Source organism: Corvus kubaryi, unplaced genomic scaffold (genome assembly GCF_017639235.1).
Source record: "Corvus kubaryi isolate FWS band 111438036 unplaced genomic scaffold, C.kubaryi_AGA036_p1.0 split3-73, whole genome shotgun sequence".
Lineage (NCBI taxonomy): Eukaryota > Metazoa > Chordata > Aves > Passeriformes > Corvidae > Corvus > Corvus kubaryi.
This window is the reverse complement of record NW_024582091.1, coordinates 16,280,729-16,300,366: the sequence shown is the minus strand read 5'-3', so window position 1 is coordinate 16,300,366 and position 19,638 is coordinate 16,280,729. Positions and strand designations below refer to the sequence as shown.

The following is a 19,638-nucleotide window of genomic DNA, read 5'->3' as shown; positions in this document are numbered from 1 at the left end:
GCACAACAGCTATGAATAAGGTCTCCCATTCCCAGTATTAATAAAATTTATGGGTACTATTTATTTTAAAAATATGCTATATAAATTATAATATACAATTTTAAAGGCACCCCATGTAGCACATAATGGGGCACTGCAAATTGGTTATATAATAAGTAAGTAGAAGAAAGAACAATATAAACAGTGGTTTGCAGCCTTGACGCTATGGTGTTTCCTGCCACAATGAAAGTAAAAACACATGTTCCTTGACAACCATCAAGCACTCTGTCACTGCTGTTGGACATTTCACTGCCTTAGGGCTTGTCTACATGCAAAGCTATGTTGGTTTGGCTGGGTTTAATTTGCTGCAAAGGGCTGTGTGAATTCTTATTTTGACCTAAATCAGACTTGTTTCAGTTTAGTTCAACAAATTAAAGGTCAGATAAAAGCCAAGTAACTCTGTTGATTAGGACAATCACAGTTCTAATCAATTGCTTACAATTACAGTGCTGCCTGTGCTTTCTGGTAGCTTATCTTGATGAAGTTTCACCTGATTCTTCAGACTGTCTTAATTGACTTAAATTGTGCCTGAATGGTCCTTAGGATACATGGTTAATGTAGCCAAATCTTTGCTGCTGCTGCTGCTGAATGGAGAATATATATCTAAAATCATAATTTCAATGGGAATAATTTCAATGGTTACTCTGAAATTTATCTTTTTTTTCCACTACCGCACCCAAACACAGGCAATTCTCAGCATACAGATGATGTCAGAAGCAGGACACAGGGCACTCCAAACTAAACAGGTGCATCATACACACACTGAGAGACACTTGGGGTTTCCTTAATTCAAAGCCTGCAAGAGGAATTTTGCCCTAGTCTTGCTGGGTGAACTGCTTGGTAAGAATTTTTAACACCAGTGCCCAAACACAGGGAAAACTGTATGCTTAGGGAAATGTAATGGAAATGAAGAATTAAACAAATGGAAAACCAGCCAGCATTATTCCAAAGGAGAGTGTCCACAGAAGTAGTTATACCAGTACAGTAATAGTAGGACAATTGTAACACTGTAATAACATCAATACATTTCCTGAGTCTTGCTGCAGAGAAGCAGAACTTGTCTTAGTTTTAGAAAGGCTTTTCAGCATCCTCATTTCCAAGGAAATACTCTAAGTACTTCCTCTTCAGAGGAAGAGCTCACAGCAGAGGATTTTCCAGTATTAATTTTAGGCCAAGGCAACTCAGGTAAGGTAAACTTCCCCTAATTGCTCCAACATTGTCCCAAGCTATCTATCACAGAAAACAAATCATGTGTTGAGAAGGAAGGCTCTGCTAGGTCACCCCATCACCTGAAACCTCGGCTACCCCAAGAGCAGCACAACCACAGTGCCAGCACAATCAGATTGGTGTTTAGACTGACTGACTGGGTGTCCCTGTGGCTTAATTAACAGTATGTGCCACACACCAAACATGTACAGCAAATCCTGCTTCAAAAGGATGGTAAGGTTTGTGGGGGATTTTTATGCCCTTAGAGAAAGCCTAGCTTATACTTCAGAACACAATCAAAACCCACCAGTGTTAAAACTTTATGAGGGCATATTCACCATTGTTATCTTTCAAAGACAACCTGTTTTTGTGTTCATGCTTAAATTAACAGTATTAGATACAGAAAACCCGAAAGTTACATGTATTTTGGGGGTTATCAACCTCTGTTAGCTTTCCCACTGTGGTGACCTGTAACACAGTTTGTTTAAACCAGGAAGCTGCACAGGAAAGAGCTGTGCTCTTCCAGCAGCAGCTTTATAGTTCTTTGAACCTCTTCCCTCACCACCCTCCTTAAGCAAGAAGGTGCTTTATGCAACTGCAAGGAAACCACTCAGCTACGCCGTGAGACAGATCTCGAGATCGTGAGGCCTTTCCATGCGTGTCCCTAGCTGTCACCTCGGACTCCCGCACGCTCCCTGCTCTGCCCTCACCATGGAGGCCACTAAACGCACTTTGCCCCCGATTTCACATGCAGACAAGCGCCACGCGGACGTACATCCGCCGCCAGACCCGCTCGACACCTGCGGCAACAGGAGGCCGGGCGGGACTGTCGCCCCCATTGTGTCCCCGCGTCCCAAAGGGAGCCCGCCAACCCTTCCTCAGGGTCCCGCCGCGTCCTCCATCCACACCCCAGCCCGCACCCTCCCAGGGGGGATTTAAACCAGAACCCGGAAGCCTGCCCTGCCGGCGCGGTGCACGCCGGGAGTCGTAGTCCCAGCTCCACAATGGCCATCTGCCTTTGAGCGGCGGGGGCCGAGGCAGAGAAACCACGAGTCCCGTGAGCCTCCGCGGCGGGGGGGGGGGGTTGGCGTTTGAACCGGCGGCGTTGTTGTTGACGCCATATTGCTGGTGCGGGGGTTACGGCCGGGAGCGCCATCGCCGCCGCCATCGCCGCCGCCCGGGCCCCGCCATCGCCATCGCCCCGCATCGGCCGCCCCGCACCGCGCACCTGGGACCGGCACCGCGCCCCTCGGCACTGCTCGCGCCCCGCCACCGGCCGCGGGCGGAATTTGTCCCGGCCAGGCAGGGCGGAGCGGGCGGGGAGAGCGGAGATCCAGCCGGACTGAGCCGGGGCTGCTGCTGCCGCTGCCGGGGCCGCTCCCTAGAGAGAGGCCGGCGGGGAGGCGGCGGAGGCGGCCCTGACGCAGCCGCCCCCTCCTTTCCCTTCCCTCCCCCCCAGCCCGCTCCAGACAGCGGGGAAGACGCCTCTGGGCAGGGCCGGCTGCTGCTGCCTCCACCGCTGCCCCTCACTCGGAGCCCCCTTGGCCGCTCCGCGCCATGGCTTGCGGCGCCACTTTGAAAAGGACTCTGGATTTCGACCCGCTGCTGAGCCCGGCGTCCCCGAAGCGAAGGCGATGTGCGCCATTGTCAGCCCCGGCCTCAGCCGCCTCCTCCTCCTTCGCCGCCGCTGCCTCCTCCCCGCAGAAATACCTGCGCATGGAGCCCTCGCCCTTCGGAGAGGTGTCGTCCCGGCTCACCACAGGTGAGAGACGCGGCACCCCCTGTGCCCGGCAGCCCCCCCTCCCCGGGGGCACTTCAGCGGGGAGGGGGCCGGGAACGCGGTCGGGAAGCGGGGAGGAGGAAGAAGAGGGGAGGGTTGGGTGGGTCTGGCGTCCCCCTCCAGCCATTTTCTGCTGGGCTGTGCGACTGGCAGCGGCCGGGGCGATCCGTGCTCGGCTTGGCACCGAGAGACACAATAGAAATGGCCGTTTGCAGCAGGAGAGGAGGGGGAGGAGGAGGAGGAACGGGGAGGAAGAAGGGGGGGCGGGTTGAGCCGATGCGGGCGGGTGGCCATAGGAAAGGGGTCGGTGAAGGCGGGGGGGTGAGACTGGAGAAAGGGACCCGAGCGGCGGAAGGGGGGGATGGGGGTGCTGTTTGGGGGAAGTTCGATCCTAGGAAAGGAGGAGGCCGGCTTTTTTTTTCCTCCTGTTCCACGGGTGCCTGGATGTGGCAAGGAGAGCCGCAGGGGCGAGTCAAGCTGCGGAAACGCTGGGGCGGCAGGGGACGGGGGTGTGACCGAGGTGGGGCTGGGGTCGGGAGTGGGGGAGTCGGCGGGGCCCCAGTCGATTCCTTCCTCGCAGTCATTATCGGTGGGTCGAGTCGGCGGCACCTCCTCCCGTCGCTCAGACATCAGGGGAGGGCGAGGGGGGTAGGGCGGGGAGGCTGGTCTGTCATCCATCACCCGCAAAACGCCAGTGGGAAAAGGCAAAAGCGGATAAAACAAAGGGGTAATCCCACTTCCCAGCCTCTTAATACGGGCCATCGTCCCGGCTAACCCATTTTGTGGTATCCTTAAAAGTTCTGTAGGAAAACCGAGCGTAAAGCGGTTGTGTACAAGGGTGAGAGTTGCCTTCAGGGCAGATAAAATGGAATCGGGCGGTCTCCTCGTCTGTGAGACGCGGGGCAAGAACGAAACCCTTTTACATTCTTAAGGTGCGAGAGATGAGTCAACCGGCGGCCCTAAAAGCTCGAGGTCTGCTTGTGTAATGGTTGTCAAAAATCAACCGAGTTCTTTTTAGCAGCGAGTAGGGAGAGAAGAAAGGAACGAGTCTTGGCTGAGCACGCAGGATTGATTGGCCCGTGCCGTGCTTAGTCCAGTGGGCAGTTTCGAGCAATGCACTCAGGGACGGTGCAGCTCGCGGCCATGAGCGGCTGTAGCGCCGAGGTATGGATGTATCCGTGTCCTTTGTGTGCAGCAAAAAAAAAAGCCCTCTGCAGTTGTTGCAGCAGAATTCCTTCCGCTGTTGTGTTTGGTACTCCCTTTTGTAACAAAAGTTGGCTCCAGGTTACCAAGCACTAAGTTTGAATGTTCAAATTGCCATCTCCACGTAGGACAGTGCCTTGTTTCAATATTCTTAATTTGGAAAACTGCACCATAGAATACATTTTTTAACAAGTTTTAATCAAATAATAAAAAATTGATATGGAGGAAATACAGAGGGCATACAGAGTTAAATTTGGCATCAGTGCCTTGATATTTTTTTGAACCTCTAGGAAAAGATCTTGAATGAGTCAGCGGTCTGGGATGAGAGCTGTGATGGATGGCACTCCCTGGTACAGTGAGGCATTACATGTACTTTGAAATAGATATTTAAAATCAGAATTAATTTGATTCTTTTAAAGGATAAGTGTTGCTTCTTTGCAATGATCTTTTGGTTTCTTTCTTTGGGATTTGGAGAGCTTAGGTTATGAATTTTTAATATAGATATTGTCTGGTCAGTAAATATGTATTGCTGAAAGGAGACAAATCAATAAAATTTTCAGCAATCTACAGCAGTATTTGAGGTAATACCTAAGCTCCTACCCTAACCATTCTGAAGGGCTTAAAAACCAAAATGTTATTGAAATTGAGCAAACACAGGCCCCTTTATCGCCTGAGAAAACCAGAGGTGCAGGTGGCAATCCATGTGAAAAGGTGGTTTCTGTACAGACAAGGATGTATTTTATGTATAAAAAATTTATATAATGAAGAGTGAAGCACAGTAAATCAAAATGTCTCTTACAGCACTTGAATGCTTCTAAGGAAAACTTGAAGCATTTATAAGTTGTGCACGTTTACATGGCTTTTGCTTAAAAGCTCCCTCTGTGGTTTCTGTTACAGAAATAAAATCTTTATACTGTGCTGTATAAATGCATCTGTTAATCAGCTTGCGTAGCTTTTACTTTAAATTGAATTTGGGGGTATTATGACATGGTGTGTATTTCATTTCGACCCTCAACTGAGCAAAGTAGAGCTCATCGTTTTATAGGGGTCTGTTGAAGGATTGTGTGTGATTGATCTAATTTTGTAAATGTACATCTGACCTAATAGTTTGCAGTTTTTCTGGTAGTCACTTAGAAGAATCAGGTGGTTTATTCTAGAGCTCTGACTTAGGTTGGGGCCTAGTGTGCTGCAGAAACATATCTTGCTTTCCATTGACTCTAAAATGAGTTTACATGACTATTTCTGATGCAGATGTCTCCATTAGGATCAGATGAATCTTGCTCTGTGTGTGAAAAGAATTCCAGTTCAATTTAAAAAGTGTTCCCAACTGAGTCACCATTTTGTGTTAGTTTTTGTGTTGGGAAATTTATTAACAATAGCCAGAAGTCAGTTGATTTGACTTAGGCTTTTCTCAGCTTGTTACTGTAATGCTTAGATTTCCAGCGCTTAAGAAGCATCTGTCTGAATTCTGTGTAATGAAAATTAATTGTCATATGAAATCAGAGCTCTGGATATAAAGGACCTGGTGCTTAGACTTGATTTTAAGTTCATGCTTAAACATTTTTCTTCTGATACTCTGGTAGTGTTTAACTTCACATGGTGGAGACCATGTCAGCACCAGGACTTCTTATCACATCATTTATCATTTCAGAAATGAATTATCTGGAAGCAGAATACCAATTGATTGAGGGGTGTACTGAGAACTTGAGAATACAGTGTGGTAGTCAGATGAGAAAACAGCTGTCTGCATGGAGTGGTCATAGACAAATAACCAATGTCTGTTTGAGAGAGGGTAGGCTTATTCAAGATGAAATTTCTCTCTCACAAGAGTGTTCTAATATTTTGTGGTTATTTGTACAGCTGTTAGGTCACTTCCAGTTTCTTGGTGAATTTGGCAGCCAAACTGTAATTGTGGCTTTTACAGTCTACTTTCTATGGAATTGTGCTTACTGGCTTGAGCATACTCATGAATATGTTTGCTAATTTTTGAATAGCATTATTTGCATGTAGAATGATGTTTTTAAAACTGTGTTCACTGTAAGCAGTGCAGAACATGCCTGCCTGGTGTAAAACTGGTTTAGTTTTGAAACAGTGGCTCCTCTTAAAAATATTTCTACTGCTTAAATAACTACAGATGAGTTTTAGTTTCACGTAAGTTCTACCTATAAATGAGACTGTTCTATGTAACCAGAATAACTGCACCTGGGTCTGGATGCTGCCTGTGTGTTATGCATACACTTGTTGGGTTTCTTCTGAAGTCCAAAAGGTGCTTTTCTGTTTCAAAGCTGTTAAATGAATTCAAGGGTGAAAGGAGAAGGCAGTGGCAATATTATTTCTCTCTTCTCCAGTGGATGTTTTGGAGTCATTGTTTGCAGTTTTTACCCTGATGACAGACAGGTTGTTTGCAAGTGGGGAAAAAAAAAAGAAAAAACTACACTTAAATTTTTTAAATTCAAAGGCAGGTGAGTTATTGAAAGCCTGCATGTCTGAATCTTTCTGAGATTGAAGCTACGGTGGGAAATAATGGTTGAAAGAGATGGGAGGACAGAAGGGAGAAATAATGTTGATCTTAGGGATTTAAATCCCCTAAGTCCTGGTACATAGAAACTCTGAAGACAAACTGAGATCAGTAGCTTTTTTTCACACTCCATCCAAAATCAGAGGTTAACTTGTAAGGACTTCTTGCAATCAAAAAGAATGTTGCATTTAAAAACAGTTAATGAAATCACTTAAAAATCCACAGACTTTAGGACATGCAGTTTTTTCTCCATCTGAAACATTCATCTGCCTCAACACTTCCCCAGCAACTAACTAATGTTGCAAACCAAAAACCCTAGTGGGTGGAGCTGTTGAGAACAGGCCTCTTATGAGGGACTCTTTACAAAACAGAAGGTAGATAAATTTGCCTTTAATAGGTCCTTTTTCTTTTGCAGAAGAGTCTGGAAAAAGATTTATCTAATTGACACAGTTTTTCAAAGTTAATGCAAGAAAATGCCTTTGACCTTTTTGTATAGAAAGAACTGTTAGTTTTCCCTGTGGGCTGTCCTCCTATGACCTTTGAGTTGCCCTCTTGAGCAAACTGAACTACTTCTGTCTGAAACTTGGTCAGGCAATGGCCAAGCATAGGTTTGGCTTTTAAATGAACAGATCCAGTGGCTTTGGAATGTGACATATTAGTAGTGCTGCTCTTTCTCCATAATTTCTGTTTTGTTAGCTTATCCACATGTGTATTTATTGCTAAATTATCTTGGTGAGATGCCAGGTTTCTCATTGTGCTCCAGTTTTGCAGAAATCATTAGGATTTTACAAAACAAAACATTCCCACCCCTTAAAAGAAGTCACATAATAGCTGCATCTGGACTTCATAATTTAATTTATATGAGAAATTCTGTATAGATGCCTGTGGTGTCTATAAGCGTTGAATACCCTTGGTTGTAGATGTCATAAAATGTTGAAGAAGTTTTTTTCTGTTTTAATGGCAAGTCTGATAAATGCAATGTGACAATTTTTTATGTGAAGGGAAAGATCTAATTGCTGTGCCTAATACATTTTGCATTGCTTGATTTATTTTTCATTCCTCAGTCCCTTGATCAGGAGAACTGGGACTGCCTGAAATAACACATTTGTAGAATTAGCTAATACGTATGTGAGCATCCAGCCTGTGGGAGAACCAGAACTTTTGTCAGTCTGGAACCTGGAGTAATAGGGTCTCATGAGGTGGCCTGCTCTGTGCCCCAGTCCGTGGCAAGCTGCTTCTGTCTGTGCTGTAGCTATAGCCAGTGGCTGTGAGGTGTCAGCATGTACCCATTCTCAGTGTTTTTTCTTGGGCTTAGAGCATGCTCCTCTGAGGGGGAGCATGGTTTCCAAGAGTATACCTTGTTTTACTAACGTTTTAACATGCCTGATTAAAAAGTGTGAGTGGTTGATATCTGAGACCAAAGCAAGAGGGTAAGAGTTGTTTTAATTTATGTCTCTGCTAGGGTTCTCTAGTTAAGTAGGAAAAACCCCCTGAGGAATACCTTTACCCATTGCTGTGCTGTAGTGCTGCCTTTAGGGGAAACTGGCATCTTAAAATTAACATTGTTTGTCAGTAGTCGGGTGGGGAGACCAGAAGTAGGAGTATGGTAACATCATTCAACATTAGTGTTGAATAAGGGTGAAGGCCTAATGGAAATATTGTATGTTAGTTTGAACTAGGATAGTGGAGCAGTTTTGCTTTAACAGAACTGAAATCTCTGAAGATGTATGCCATTGACATCAGGATAATATCTAATTGATTACTTAGAACAAATCTCAAGCATGGTTCAAGTTGGAATGCATATGTTGAATGGTGACATTGCAAACTGAAACGTGAGCTAAAGGTTCCATTTCAGGCCAGGAAGACTGCTAGTCTGATTTCAGCACATTGAGTCACCTTCCTGTGTGTTTTGCTGAATTTTCCTTTAGCTAAGTGAGAGAAGCCAGGAACTGTGATGAGAGATTGATAGTTTAAAAATCAAACCCAAAGAAGAAAATCGTCCAGGTGAAACAATCAGCACCTTCATAGTTGATAAGCAGTTACTAAAATGGAGAAAATAATTGTTTGTCTTGTAACCTTTTTAAATTGAACTGCTGTTTCCTTTGTACATAATTTCTAGGTAATTACAGGTCAGGGTGACGCAATTAGATGGCAGAATTTTGCAAAAGATTAACTTCTTATCATGGATTAAAGGAAGTAGGAAGACTGCATCATCCTTGGAAATGAATATTTGGCTTTGTAATCCATTAGTGTGACAATCATATTTCACTATCAAACTTGAACTCTAATTTGCCATGTTCATATCTCATCCTCTCTTCATCTGGAAATCTTCCTTCTCCAAACAGCATCTCAAGTTCTGAAAGACTTGAATGCAAACTTCAATGAGCCTATGTACTGAACTTTATGCTCTCAGTACACAGCTCTGGATAAAAAAAAAAAAGAGTATCCGTGCTTTTTGTTATATTCAGGTATATTTGACTGAATCCCTGATGCCTTTGGTGGTTATGGTGAGACAATAGCAGTTTTTGCTTGTCATTCTTTATCTTAGCCTTGAACCTGAAAGAGAAGAGGGCATAAAACAGACTCTTGTGTAGCTGGTGGAGATTCGTAGTCATGTTGAATTTGAAATGCCATTTATGAAGTACTGATTCATTTTGGTGTGTTAGCAGTGTAGCTTTTTCTTGCTGCTACACCAGATTAAGCAAGTCTGATTTTCACTTTTAGCACCTCTGCTTGGTATTTCCTGTTAAATAGCTCTGTGCCTTCAGAGGCATCTCTAACCAGTAGGAAACACTGAGCACAGTGAAATTGAGGATAGGCCACAGTGATGTGTGTTTCATCATATTAAATATATTTCTTTTGTCGTCTCAGATCAAATCATTGTCTGATGTACAATATCTGATTTGAACTTCAGCATATGTTCAAGATGGATGAAAGCTTTTATTTAAAATATGTAATAAGTTGTAATATGTGTGATTCAAGTTCTCACTTCAATTTTAATAGTCTTAGAGAAACTCACAGACTAAATTTTGTTTAATGAGTGAGTTTTTATATATAAAATAATTGGTTAATTAAAGTGCATGTCATAATTTTAAAGGACAATTTGGTCCTCCACACTGAGGAGCACATAAAAAAACTGTCCTGTGTTTGACACCAGTTCAGTGCATGCTTTAATTCAGTTACGCACTGCAGAGAGAATAGTCAGAACTAATTGGAAGCAAGAGAAGTTAAAAAACTGAACTTGAAAAAGCAGGAATGCATTGTGGAAGCAATACTAGGTTGGATCTACTAATTCTAAGTTTTGTTTAACTGGGTCAGAGTTTTAAAAGTCTTTACAGTTAGATGTCTGCCATATAGGTGGTGTTCAGAAGTTGTCTGGTTTGCACTACCTTAATATTTCATGGCTTCCTGCAAGTGCTGAGATGCTCTAAAAGTATTTTTGTGGAATTACGAAACAGAACTGTAAGCGGTGGAAGTAACTTGGTGCATTTAAGCAGTTTTTCTTACTGTACTAGATTATTTTAATTTGGCATTCAGATTTTCATTTAGAATGAGTCATAAGTATTCACAGGCTTACATTTCACTTCACAGTGAAGTAGTTTTGTTTTAAGTCTTAAGATTTTATGGTACTGTAAGTTAATATCTACTTAGTCTTTGCTGATACAAAAACGTGCCTGCTTTAATTGAAGCATTCCTGGTCTGATCGTTCATGTGAGAAGTCACTGAAAGTTTGGTGCTATGTTAAACTTGTGTTTCTTGACTGTTAATCTCTATTTTATAACTGGTGGAAATCGAGAAGTATGAGATGAGTCATTTTCAGTCTCTGTGCCTCCTATCAGGAAGGTACTGAGTACAGCTTATAGTCCAGTCCTGTGGTGAGGCAATAGTGCCATAAATCTTCTAAGTTATTCCGAATAGAGGAATACCATTTACCAAACCAGGTTCTGGACATGCTTATCAAGTGTTTAGTCAGTGCTTAACATTTCAGGCTTTTTTCTTCTGGTTGGTGTTTGCAATGTAGGCAGTGTCATGTTTAAATAGTCTCTTCCTTTAGCCCACTTTGCTTAGTTCTGTACCTTTAGCTGAAGTCACAGTAATGCAAACTGTCAAACTGATTTTGTTAGGATGGGGATCTCCCAATATCTGTCAGTAGTGCTTCTTGAGATTTGTGATTTTGGCAGCAAGATTTGAAGGTGGCAGTTCAAAGTGTTGCCAAATTAGAAGTAGATTAAATTGCTGTGATATCATTGAGACTTCCTTGTCCATAATTCAGTATAATTTGGAATAGAATCATGTATCTTTGGTGCACAAATCTTAATTTTCTATTCCAGTTGTTAGTGTTTTCCCAAAGTCCACACCTGATTTCTCTCCCTCCTTTCCCTGTTTTCCACACACACGCCCCCATTGCTTTTGCTCCTTCTATTCTGGCTGGTATTTTAACATTTCTTCTAAATTATTGCTTGTTTAGTTTCCAGGGGTTGTTAGGACTGGAGGAAACATGGCGTATGATTGTTGATTTAACTCTTGCAGTTTTATCATTTGACCAATGTCTGTTTACTTTTTTTGTCCTTAATGCTTTTGGTGGTTAATGTGGTTTGAGAATGTTTCTGCAAAAAGATAAAAGAAAGAACTGTAGAAAATATTTTTATCCAAGTTGTTACACCTGAAATTTAGCTGACGTTTTTGCAGTTCACATGGAGTTCGGAAAGTATGGCCAGGACAGAGTAGTCATAGCGAAGGATGATCATGGTCTGTTATGTTCTTCTGTTAATACAAATGCCGTGTGAATATGTGCAGTCATGTTTTTCATAGTGTGAACGTGCTTTAGGACAGATGTGATCCTTTGAGCTAATTTGGTTCCCATTCAGAATTATGCAGTATCACTGCAGCCAGAACAGCACTTGATTTTGAGGAGAAGTATTGTTCTACCATCATAATGCCATTGAAGATAAATATTGTTAGGCTGTTCTGTGACTGATGTGTGTGTGCACATGACAAGCTCTACATGGGATTCTGTTTAATTTTGGAAGCCTGACTGCATCTTGGTTTAACATGATTTATGTACTTTTGTACCATACTGGAGTGCATCTTGTCCTACAGAAAGTATGAATCTTCTATCCCCTCTGAGTACTTCCTTCCCCCCCTCCCCCCAACCCCCCACCACTTTCTGGTGGTTCCTTCTCTTAATTTACATGCTGTGCTTTTTTATTACATCTTCTGCATTTGCTGTTTCTTTGAACCATATTACTGACATCCCAGTAGAGAGTTAAAAATTGTACAACTGCAGGCATGGGACTGGAAAGGTATTAAGTCCTTAATCAATGGACAAAATCGAAGAAGCTCCTTTGCTGACGCTCCTGTTGACTGGAAACAGTTTTCTCTCTTTTCATAAATTGGAAATATCTAGATTGACTCATGGAATTGAACCATGACAGTATTTAAACATCTGAACTGAGTGAGAATTGTTAAGGGTTTGCTTCCACTTGGTCTAGCAGAGGCTTCAGCCACTGACTGAAGAAGGTGGTAGCTGAAGTTACCTGCATCACATGGTTCCTTACTAGAAAATGTTCAGGTATGGAACTTCAGTAGCCTACGGATTACAAACATGAAAGTTGGTTTACGTTTTCATGGTATTGTATTGGCAAAATGAGAACCAGAAACAGGAAGGTTCTGAGTGGAGTCCTTTGCAACTCTGACATGATCCCATGGATTTGTATGTACCTGAGTTTTGGAAAGCTGTCTTTGGTAAAAAGTCCAGCAGTCTAAGTGGAAGCCAATCCTGCAGGTGATTTTTTTTTTTTAAATGCCTCTGAGCATTAAAAGTAAGAGTTTCATAAAGGATGAGAATCTTTGGAAATTTCTTTATGGGAAGGTCTCATGTAAAAAATGGAAAATGACTTTTTTTTTTCTTGAATATTTTACATTGCCAGAGGATATGGAGTTAGGCCACTGATGCACCTGAGAGCCATTTGGTGTGGAATTTCAGAGAGAATGCACACAGGATTGGTAGTTCTGTTGCAAGGATTAGTTCTTCCTTTATGATTTTACAATGGAGATGAGATTATTAAAATAATTTGCTGTACTTTATTCATTGCAATCAAAAGCTGCACTACATATTGCCATACTGCTTTGAAAAAGACTGTTGATCCATCCACTGTATTTATTTGGATTAATTTGAGGCTGTCAGAAATGTTCTGGAAAGCTTTAGTATTTTGTCAGCTTCCAGTTCTTTGATATTTTAAGCAGTAGGCACTTAATGCATATTGCCTAAATTGTGTTTTCCTCTTCAGTGTGCTGCCTGTAGGCCACTCAACCTACAGAGAGGAGTGGTAATTCATGTGGATGTTTTATTCTAGAGTCTCTTGTTACTGTTAACTGCATGAGTGATAAATGCTGTGTGTGGGTGAAAGATTAAATTGCAGATTAAATAAATGAAGCGAAGATAATTAATACCAGTATAAGTTTTACAGCCAAGTTTTTATCTATGTGTATTCCTAAATTTTAGGATGCTGGGTTTTTATTGTTAGCAGTACTCTGGTGCCAATACTTGACCTTAACTAAGAGCACTTTTGCTAGTGTTCTCCTGGTGAAAACAGTCTGGGTTACCTTTCTTTTAATTAGTTTAATTGTTTTATGTCTTAGGTAAAACATTGTGGGTTTTGCAGGTCATTTTTTAAGAGTCTGTGTATCTTTTATCATCTGTTATTTATCTACAGCATTTGATGTTTGAATGGAAATCAAGCAAAATGGTGAAATGTAAAGATGATTCTTTCAGGGGTTTTTTCTTTTTTTTTTTTTTTTTTTTTTAGAACAAATTCTGTACAACATAAAACAGGAGTACAAACGCATGCAGAAGAGAAGACATTTAGAAAATAGCTTCCAGCAGACAGATCCTTGTTGTTCTACTGATGCACAGCCACATGCATTTCTCCATACTGGACCAGCTTTGCCAGGTACCCAGATAATTCTGTGTAATTTTCATATGTTTTCTTAGACTCTGCTTGTGTAAACATTTTCTTCTAGTTACTTGGTGTTTTATGGCACCTTCTCACCAGTTACTGTTGTTTTTTTGGCCGTAAATTGTGTGTAATTCTGCTATATTCTGTTATTTTGTCAGATTCCATTTGAGTAAATAGTTTTCCCCCTTGGTTACTTTTTTGGCAATAATAGCATTGGTCTGGAAGATGGTAGCTTTTCATTTTAAGAATTGGTAGGACAGAAAGCTGGCATCGTTTTCAGGAGACCATCCTGTCTGCTCTGTTGTTGATACTGTAATAGGCTTTTGCAAAAGCATCTGTCTTTGCACCAATACACTGTAATACTGTACTGTAATTTTTATATAAAATAGAAGCTTAAATTTGTACATGGACACTGCCATGTAAATGGTGTTCGCATGGTTTGTGTAACACTCTTGGGGGTTTGATAGCTGTACTTGTTGTCCATTGCAGATGTCTTCCTTTTGAGCATCCAGTTCTGCTTCAATAGTGATTAGGAGGATCAAACAGCAGAGAAAGTCTTCTTCAAATGTTTTGTAAAGTTCCTTTAATGTGGAAGGTGTGAAAAAACTGATTATAAAAAACGGGTTCTGATCTATTTGTAATTGTAAATTGGTATGCCCAAATATTTAATCTTAGGTACTTCATCTGCAGCATCATCACCATTGAAAAAAGAACAGCCCCTGTTTACTCTCAGACAAGTTGGAATGATCTGTGAACGTTTGCTGAAAGAACGTGAAGAGAAAATCCGTGAAGAGTATGAAGAAATTTTGACCACAAAACTTGCAGGTATCTTACACAGTTCAGAATAATATGTCAGAGTGAGTTTGAAAGCCTAAAACTTCTCTTATTTTTGTTACAGTGTATGTTTTTTTCTGACCTAGTCTGATGAAGGAATGGGGTTGCATACATGACAGAAAAAAACGATGTTTACTCCCTTTAATAGGTTTTTTCCTTCTGTGCTGCTTTGGATAGAAACTATGACTCCTAGCTGTTACTAGTCAGTGCAGACAGGTTTTATTTCAGTTAGAACTTTCTCTCGCTATTGTGTCTGAATTGGTAGTTTCCTCTTTTTTTTCTTTCTTTTTCTTATTTTTTTCTCCTTCCAGAAAGACTGCCTTTAGAGCTCTTTTTGAAGGACTGTTTTTTTGTTTTGGTTTTTTTTTTTCCTGCTTGGGAACTGACTTCCTTTTTCTGGAATCTGGCAAGATGACAGTAGCTAAGATTTCCCTTTCTCTTCCCAGTACTTACCATTACACTGGTGCCAGCAGTGTTTGGTATCTGCTTGAGAGTCAGTTCAACTGCTTTTCTGATGCTCCATGCTGAATTCTTGTATTTCACAATTCAGCTGAAATTCTTGGCACCTGATGCCAACTTATCTTTCCATAAGGATCATGCTAATGTCAGCATTGTAAATATGACCTTTCTTCAGTTTTTGAGGTCTTTTACTTCTAAGCCTCTTGTTAGCATTTGAGCACCTAAATTCTTGTGCATTCAGAGTTAGGTGCTTTCACAATACTATTTGGAGTCTAATTTAATGTTTAGTGTGATGATAATAAAAATCTGAGCACACTGTTCTGCAGCATTGGTTTTGAGTACCTACTGCTGTTCTGCTTCTGTCCTGCAAACACATCAGAATTAAAGTTGGCAGGTCTCTTCAGGTGTGGGAATAAAACCTTTACAAGCATGCACATGTGGAAAGTCACCAGGCTTGTGGGTTGCTTGTGATAGTATTGTCTCTGCACCTGAGATTCTGTTCATGTTCTACACTTGCTGATCTGCCATTTCTGTGTAAGAAATTGCTATAGTTGTATGTCCCTCTTAAATCTACATCTATTTAAAACTATAACTAGAGCCATGAATACTCTGCTGCTTTGGGCCTGGTGTTCCATTTCAGTGTTTTTCTTAATCTGCTTCAGCGTGATTAATTAGGGCTCCATAAAACTTTTTTCTCCTAATTTATGTGTATTAGGAATTGGGTCATTTCTAGTATTTTCTTAAATGGCATTTCATTTAGCAGGCATCATAACCATTTGAAGACCAGATAGATTTACATTTGTTCCAGACACTTTTGGAGTACAAGCTACAAACAGGAAGCCCCTCTGTCAAGTTCCTTACATGTGCACTGTCTTTCAGTCCCAAAGGGAGCACTGTTGGGTTTTTTTTGGGGAAAGGGAGGGGATTGAATTCTATCTGGGGAGTTGTGGTTTAGTGAGATGATTTTTAGGTTTACTTGTTCTTGCCATGGTGCTCACCAAAAGAGCAGTTAGGAAGATCATGTTACTGCATCACATATATTAAGCTAGTAATACATTTTCAACATTATATGGGAATTTAGAAAGAGAGACTGACAAAAGAATTTAGAAATTCCTCACGTAGAAGGCCAGTTATGATTGTGTGCTGACAGAATGGTTATATCCCTTTCTAAACTTTGTGCAGTAAGGTGATACTCTTTCTTACGAAAGTGAAGTCAAAGGAAATGTAACTGGAAATTCCATAATAAATCTCAATTGAATAGCTTCTTTCAAATGACTTAATGTTTGCATTTTGGATATTTTCTGAATCAGAGTTGTCATGTAGGTAGTTAGCCAGATACTGCCTATTCTTTCCTTCTTCCATGTTCTTTGCAAGCAAAGTTGCTTTTCATGCAGAATAAATGCGGGGTAAATGGAAAACTCAGATCATTGTAATGCCCTGATTTCTCTTTCTGCCTCTGTTACCTGAAACTGCTGTGTTAGCACAAACTGGGTTTTGGAAGCGCCTTAGCGAAACACTAGCTTGAAAGGTTTTAAAGAATCTGTGAAAAACAGCCTTTTATAGTATTGTAATTGTATTTGTGTTCATGTCATTTAGTCACCTGACTTAAAATATTTTGTTAGGATGTTATATATGATACAGTGATGTAAATATTTGTGCAGTGTTCACTTAAATTTTCAAGTAGTTCACTATAGGCTGCTCCTACCTTTGGATTGCTTAACTTCTGAATCTGAATGTCACAAGAAAGGGACTTTTTAGTAACTGGATTTTAAAATAATTTGCCAAGCCATAGTTCTAACAAGGATGATGTTAAAAAGCAGCTGTGTATGTTGACTACCACCTTTAAAAAAGAGCATTTGCAAGTTCAGTTTTGGCCTCTAATACATACTTTTAGGAAAAGTTCCAGTTGCTGTTATTTTTTGAAATGGTTTCAGGGCACTAGATCCTTCAGTCTGCTCTTCGTGGTTTTTTGTTGTTTGGCTGAAGTCCTTGCATGGCTGCTGAAAAGCCGCTGGTCAGAACTGCAGTGAAACAGGTCCTGCTTGTGGGCAGAGGGGAGCTGGCTGCCATGATCCCACTCCCCCTTGGTCAGGGATGAATGTCCTCAGATCTTTGGGTCTGCTCCGTACTTTGGGCTGCTGCTGCTGCACTACTTGCTGATTACTGATACCCTGTTTACTTCAAAGGTGAAGCTCATCCCTGCAAGAGGATGGGGACTTTATTGGGGCAAACCTGTGGGACTAGGAACCACTACAAATCTAACTGCATTTTTGGTTGAAGATTGCCTTCTTTGACCTTGCCCTTTTCTCAGAACACCCCACATTGCTGCACATGTATTTTCCCACAAGGGAGGAAGGGGAATGGAGAGGAGCGGCATCTGGTAGATATTACTCTCCTTGTTCAATTTCCTAATTCTGAAAGGTGATATCCTGCTGATGAGTGCAGTATTAAAACTGAATAAAATATTGCGAATGTATTTGTATGTATGTGTGTATAGAAAGAGTAACCTTTCTGGGAAATAACAGTGCTTAGTTCAAAGCCAAGTATGTTTCATATCAAAATTTCATTTCAAATGACACAGTAACTGTTTTCATGCAGTCCACAGTCAACTGTGTGTCTCCCATAGTAGCTACTTTTGTGATTGGAATTACTCAAAAGTTAGTCACTTAGCATTTCATCCTTTTAGTTTCTTGTTTGCTTTTGATTTTTCGGTGGTCATCAAAAAGATTTTCTAACTCTGTAGCAAATCCCTTTCCTGTACTTTTGTGTTTCCATTTCATTAAATTAATTTTGTTACATCTGGTAGTGATAGAAACAGACAGATTATGTTTCCAACCCTAGCACTGGCCTCTATGCCATGTTTTCCTTAACTACTCTGCCTCCATTATGGATCTGTAAATTGGGCAGACTTCATTTGTTCAAAATACAATGTGTGATACTCACCAGGTGTGAGGTATATTGAGGTCTTTGTTATGTGCAGCATAATTCTCTTCGAGTTTATTGCTATCTTCCTCATTCACAGAAGTTTGTAAGGGAAAGTCTTTTAATTAAGGGGACATTTGCTGGATTGTTCTGGAGGAAAAAAAAGAAACGGCAGCTATGAACTGTATAACGTTACTTAAAACTACTGCTAGTTGGGGGTGTGTTTAACTTGGATGATTTCTGTGTATAAAAATTAGCCCTGAGTATTTTTCAGCTTGAGTTAAACTTAATACTCACACTTGTAATGCTTCATCCTTGCAGAACAATATGACGCATTTGTGAAGTTCACGCATGATCAGATCATGCGACGATATGGAGAACAGCCTGCCAGCTGTGAGTATCTATTTCTTCTGATCCCTGTAGTAGCATTGAATTACCAAGTGTTCAATAATTTAAATGGCCATTGTTTGCTGTTAAGCTGCTAGGCCCCAAGGTAAAATACTCGAAATTGATGATACGGAATACTGAGGTTGAAAGGAATGTGTGAGAGAAAACGCAGCTTGTGTTTAAAACATCTAGAACTGTTTTCCCACAGCATGCTGGGGTTTTCATTTTGAAACCAGTTCTGATACTACCATAGCAGGTTTGCATAGAGCTGACATTTGTTACCTCTGTCACTAACTCTTTTTTTTTCTCTTTCCAGATGTTTCATGAATCACACTTTCTGCATATGTGGGCTGCCCTATACACCCTGTTTTATTGTTGCAAGCTATCCCAGTAAAGACTTGCAGCAATGCCATATTTTTCCCCCCTGTGAACACAGGTTATTTCAAGCTTTTGTCAGTGGCAACCACTCTTATGCAGCAACTGGTTTTGGAGTGCTCCCTGATGTCAGTACCACCTGGATGTGGACCTTTGCTACCTGTAATAATACCAGTGGCCTCATTTGCTGTATCATTACGATTTGGCTTCTTATGTTAATAAGTTTGAAAAAGTAAAGGATTAAAGCTGGTGTTCTAGAAGTTGCCCTTCACTGGTTGTGTAAATAAAAATGTAGAATGACACTTCTGACTGAAGTTAGTGTGGTTTTCATAACTGTGCACTACAACAAAGCTGTAATCACAGTTAAATTAGAATGTAATCCCAGGACAATTTTAAGCAAATAGCCCACAGTACTGCCTGTGAAATAGTGAAGGAGGGCATTTCTGTATTCCATGACTTTTTTGGGGGTTAAGAATGGGTTTATATGATTTCTCATTTTTGTAGTTTTTATTTATTCTATCAGTCTTTAACAAATGTTTATTGCTGCAATTTTTCAGTGTATCATTGTTTTACTGCCCTTGTAGTACTGGAATTTAGTTGGAAGAATAAAACATTTACTTCTAATCTGTTTGTTTTTAATATGCAGGTGGAACTTTTGCTGTGTATGAATAAACTTAAATCTGAGTGTTTAAATGAAAACTTTTATTTACTAGCAATAGTGGGTGGGTCAGTTTAAGATGAGGAGAAGAAGGTGAATTAAAATCTCAGGTCATTCTTCAGAGGCAGAGAAATCTTCCTTAGATCAGCTGTATTGTTTTGTGTTGAGGAAGTACGTCTGGTACAGAATGGACATGAAACTGGTGATGTAACTTGCAGCTGACTCAAACAGCAGCTGCACTTGCCTTCCGTCAGATTTCAATGACACATTTAAAGGAAATCTGTTCATGAGATAGAGC

General features: G+C 41.0%; 1 protein-coding gene across 4 annotated transcripts; it reads left to right on the top strand.

Moving 5' to 3' along the window:
* Positions 1–2,369: 2,369 nt before the first annotated feature.
* On the top strand, positions 2,370–19,306 carry AKIRIN2 (akirin 2). 4 transcript variants are annotated; one of them, XR_006014056.1, is made up of 6 exons: positions 2,372–3,007; positions 13,556–13,699; positions 14,396–14,530; positions 17,185–17,378; positions 18,242–18,313; positions 18,624–19,306. XR_006014056.1 is itself a non-coding variant. In XM_042016128.1 (5 exons), the coding sequence occupies exons 1-5, from the start codon at positions 2,803–2,805 to the stop codon at positions 18,632–18,634; spliced, it is 582 nt and encodes a 193-aa protein (XP_041872062.1). In that variant the 5' UTR covers positions 2,370–2,802; the 3' UTR covers positions 18,635–19,306. The 4 variants fall into 4 exon arrangements, 2 of the variants coding, with proteins under 2 accessions (XP_041872062.1, XP_041872063.1); XR_006014055.1 differs by having other exon boundaries at positions 2,384–3,007; positions 14,381–14,530; XM_042016128.1 differs by lacking the exon at positions 17,185–17,378 and having other exon boundaries at positions 2,370–3,007; positions 14,381–14,530.
* The last annotated feature ends 332 nt before the right edge of the window (positions 19,307–19,638 follow it).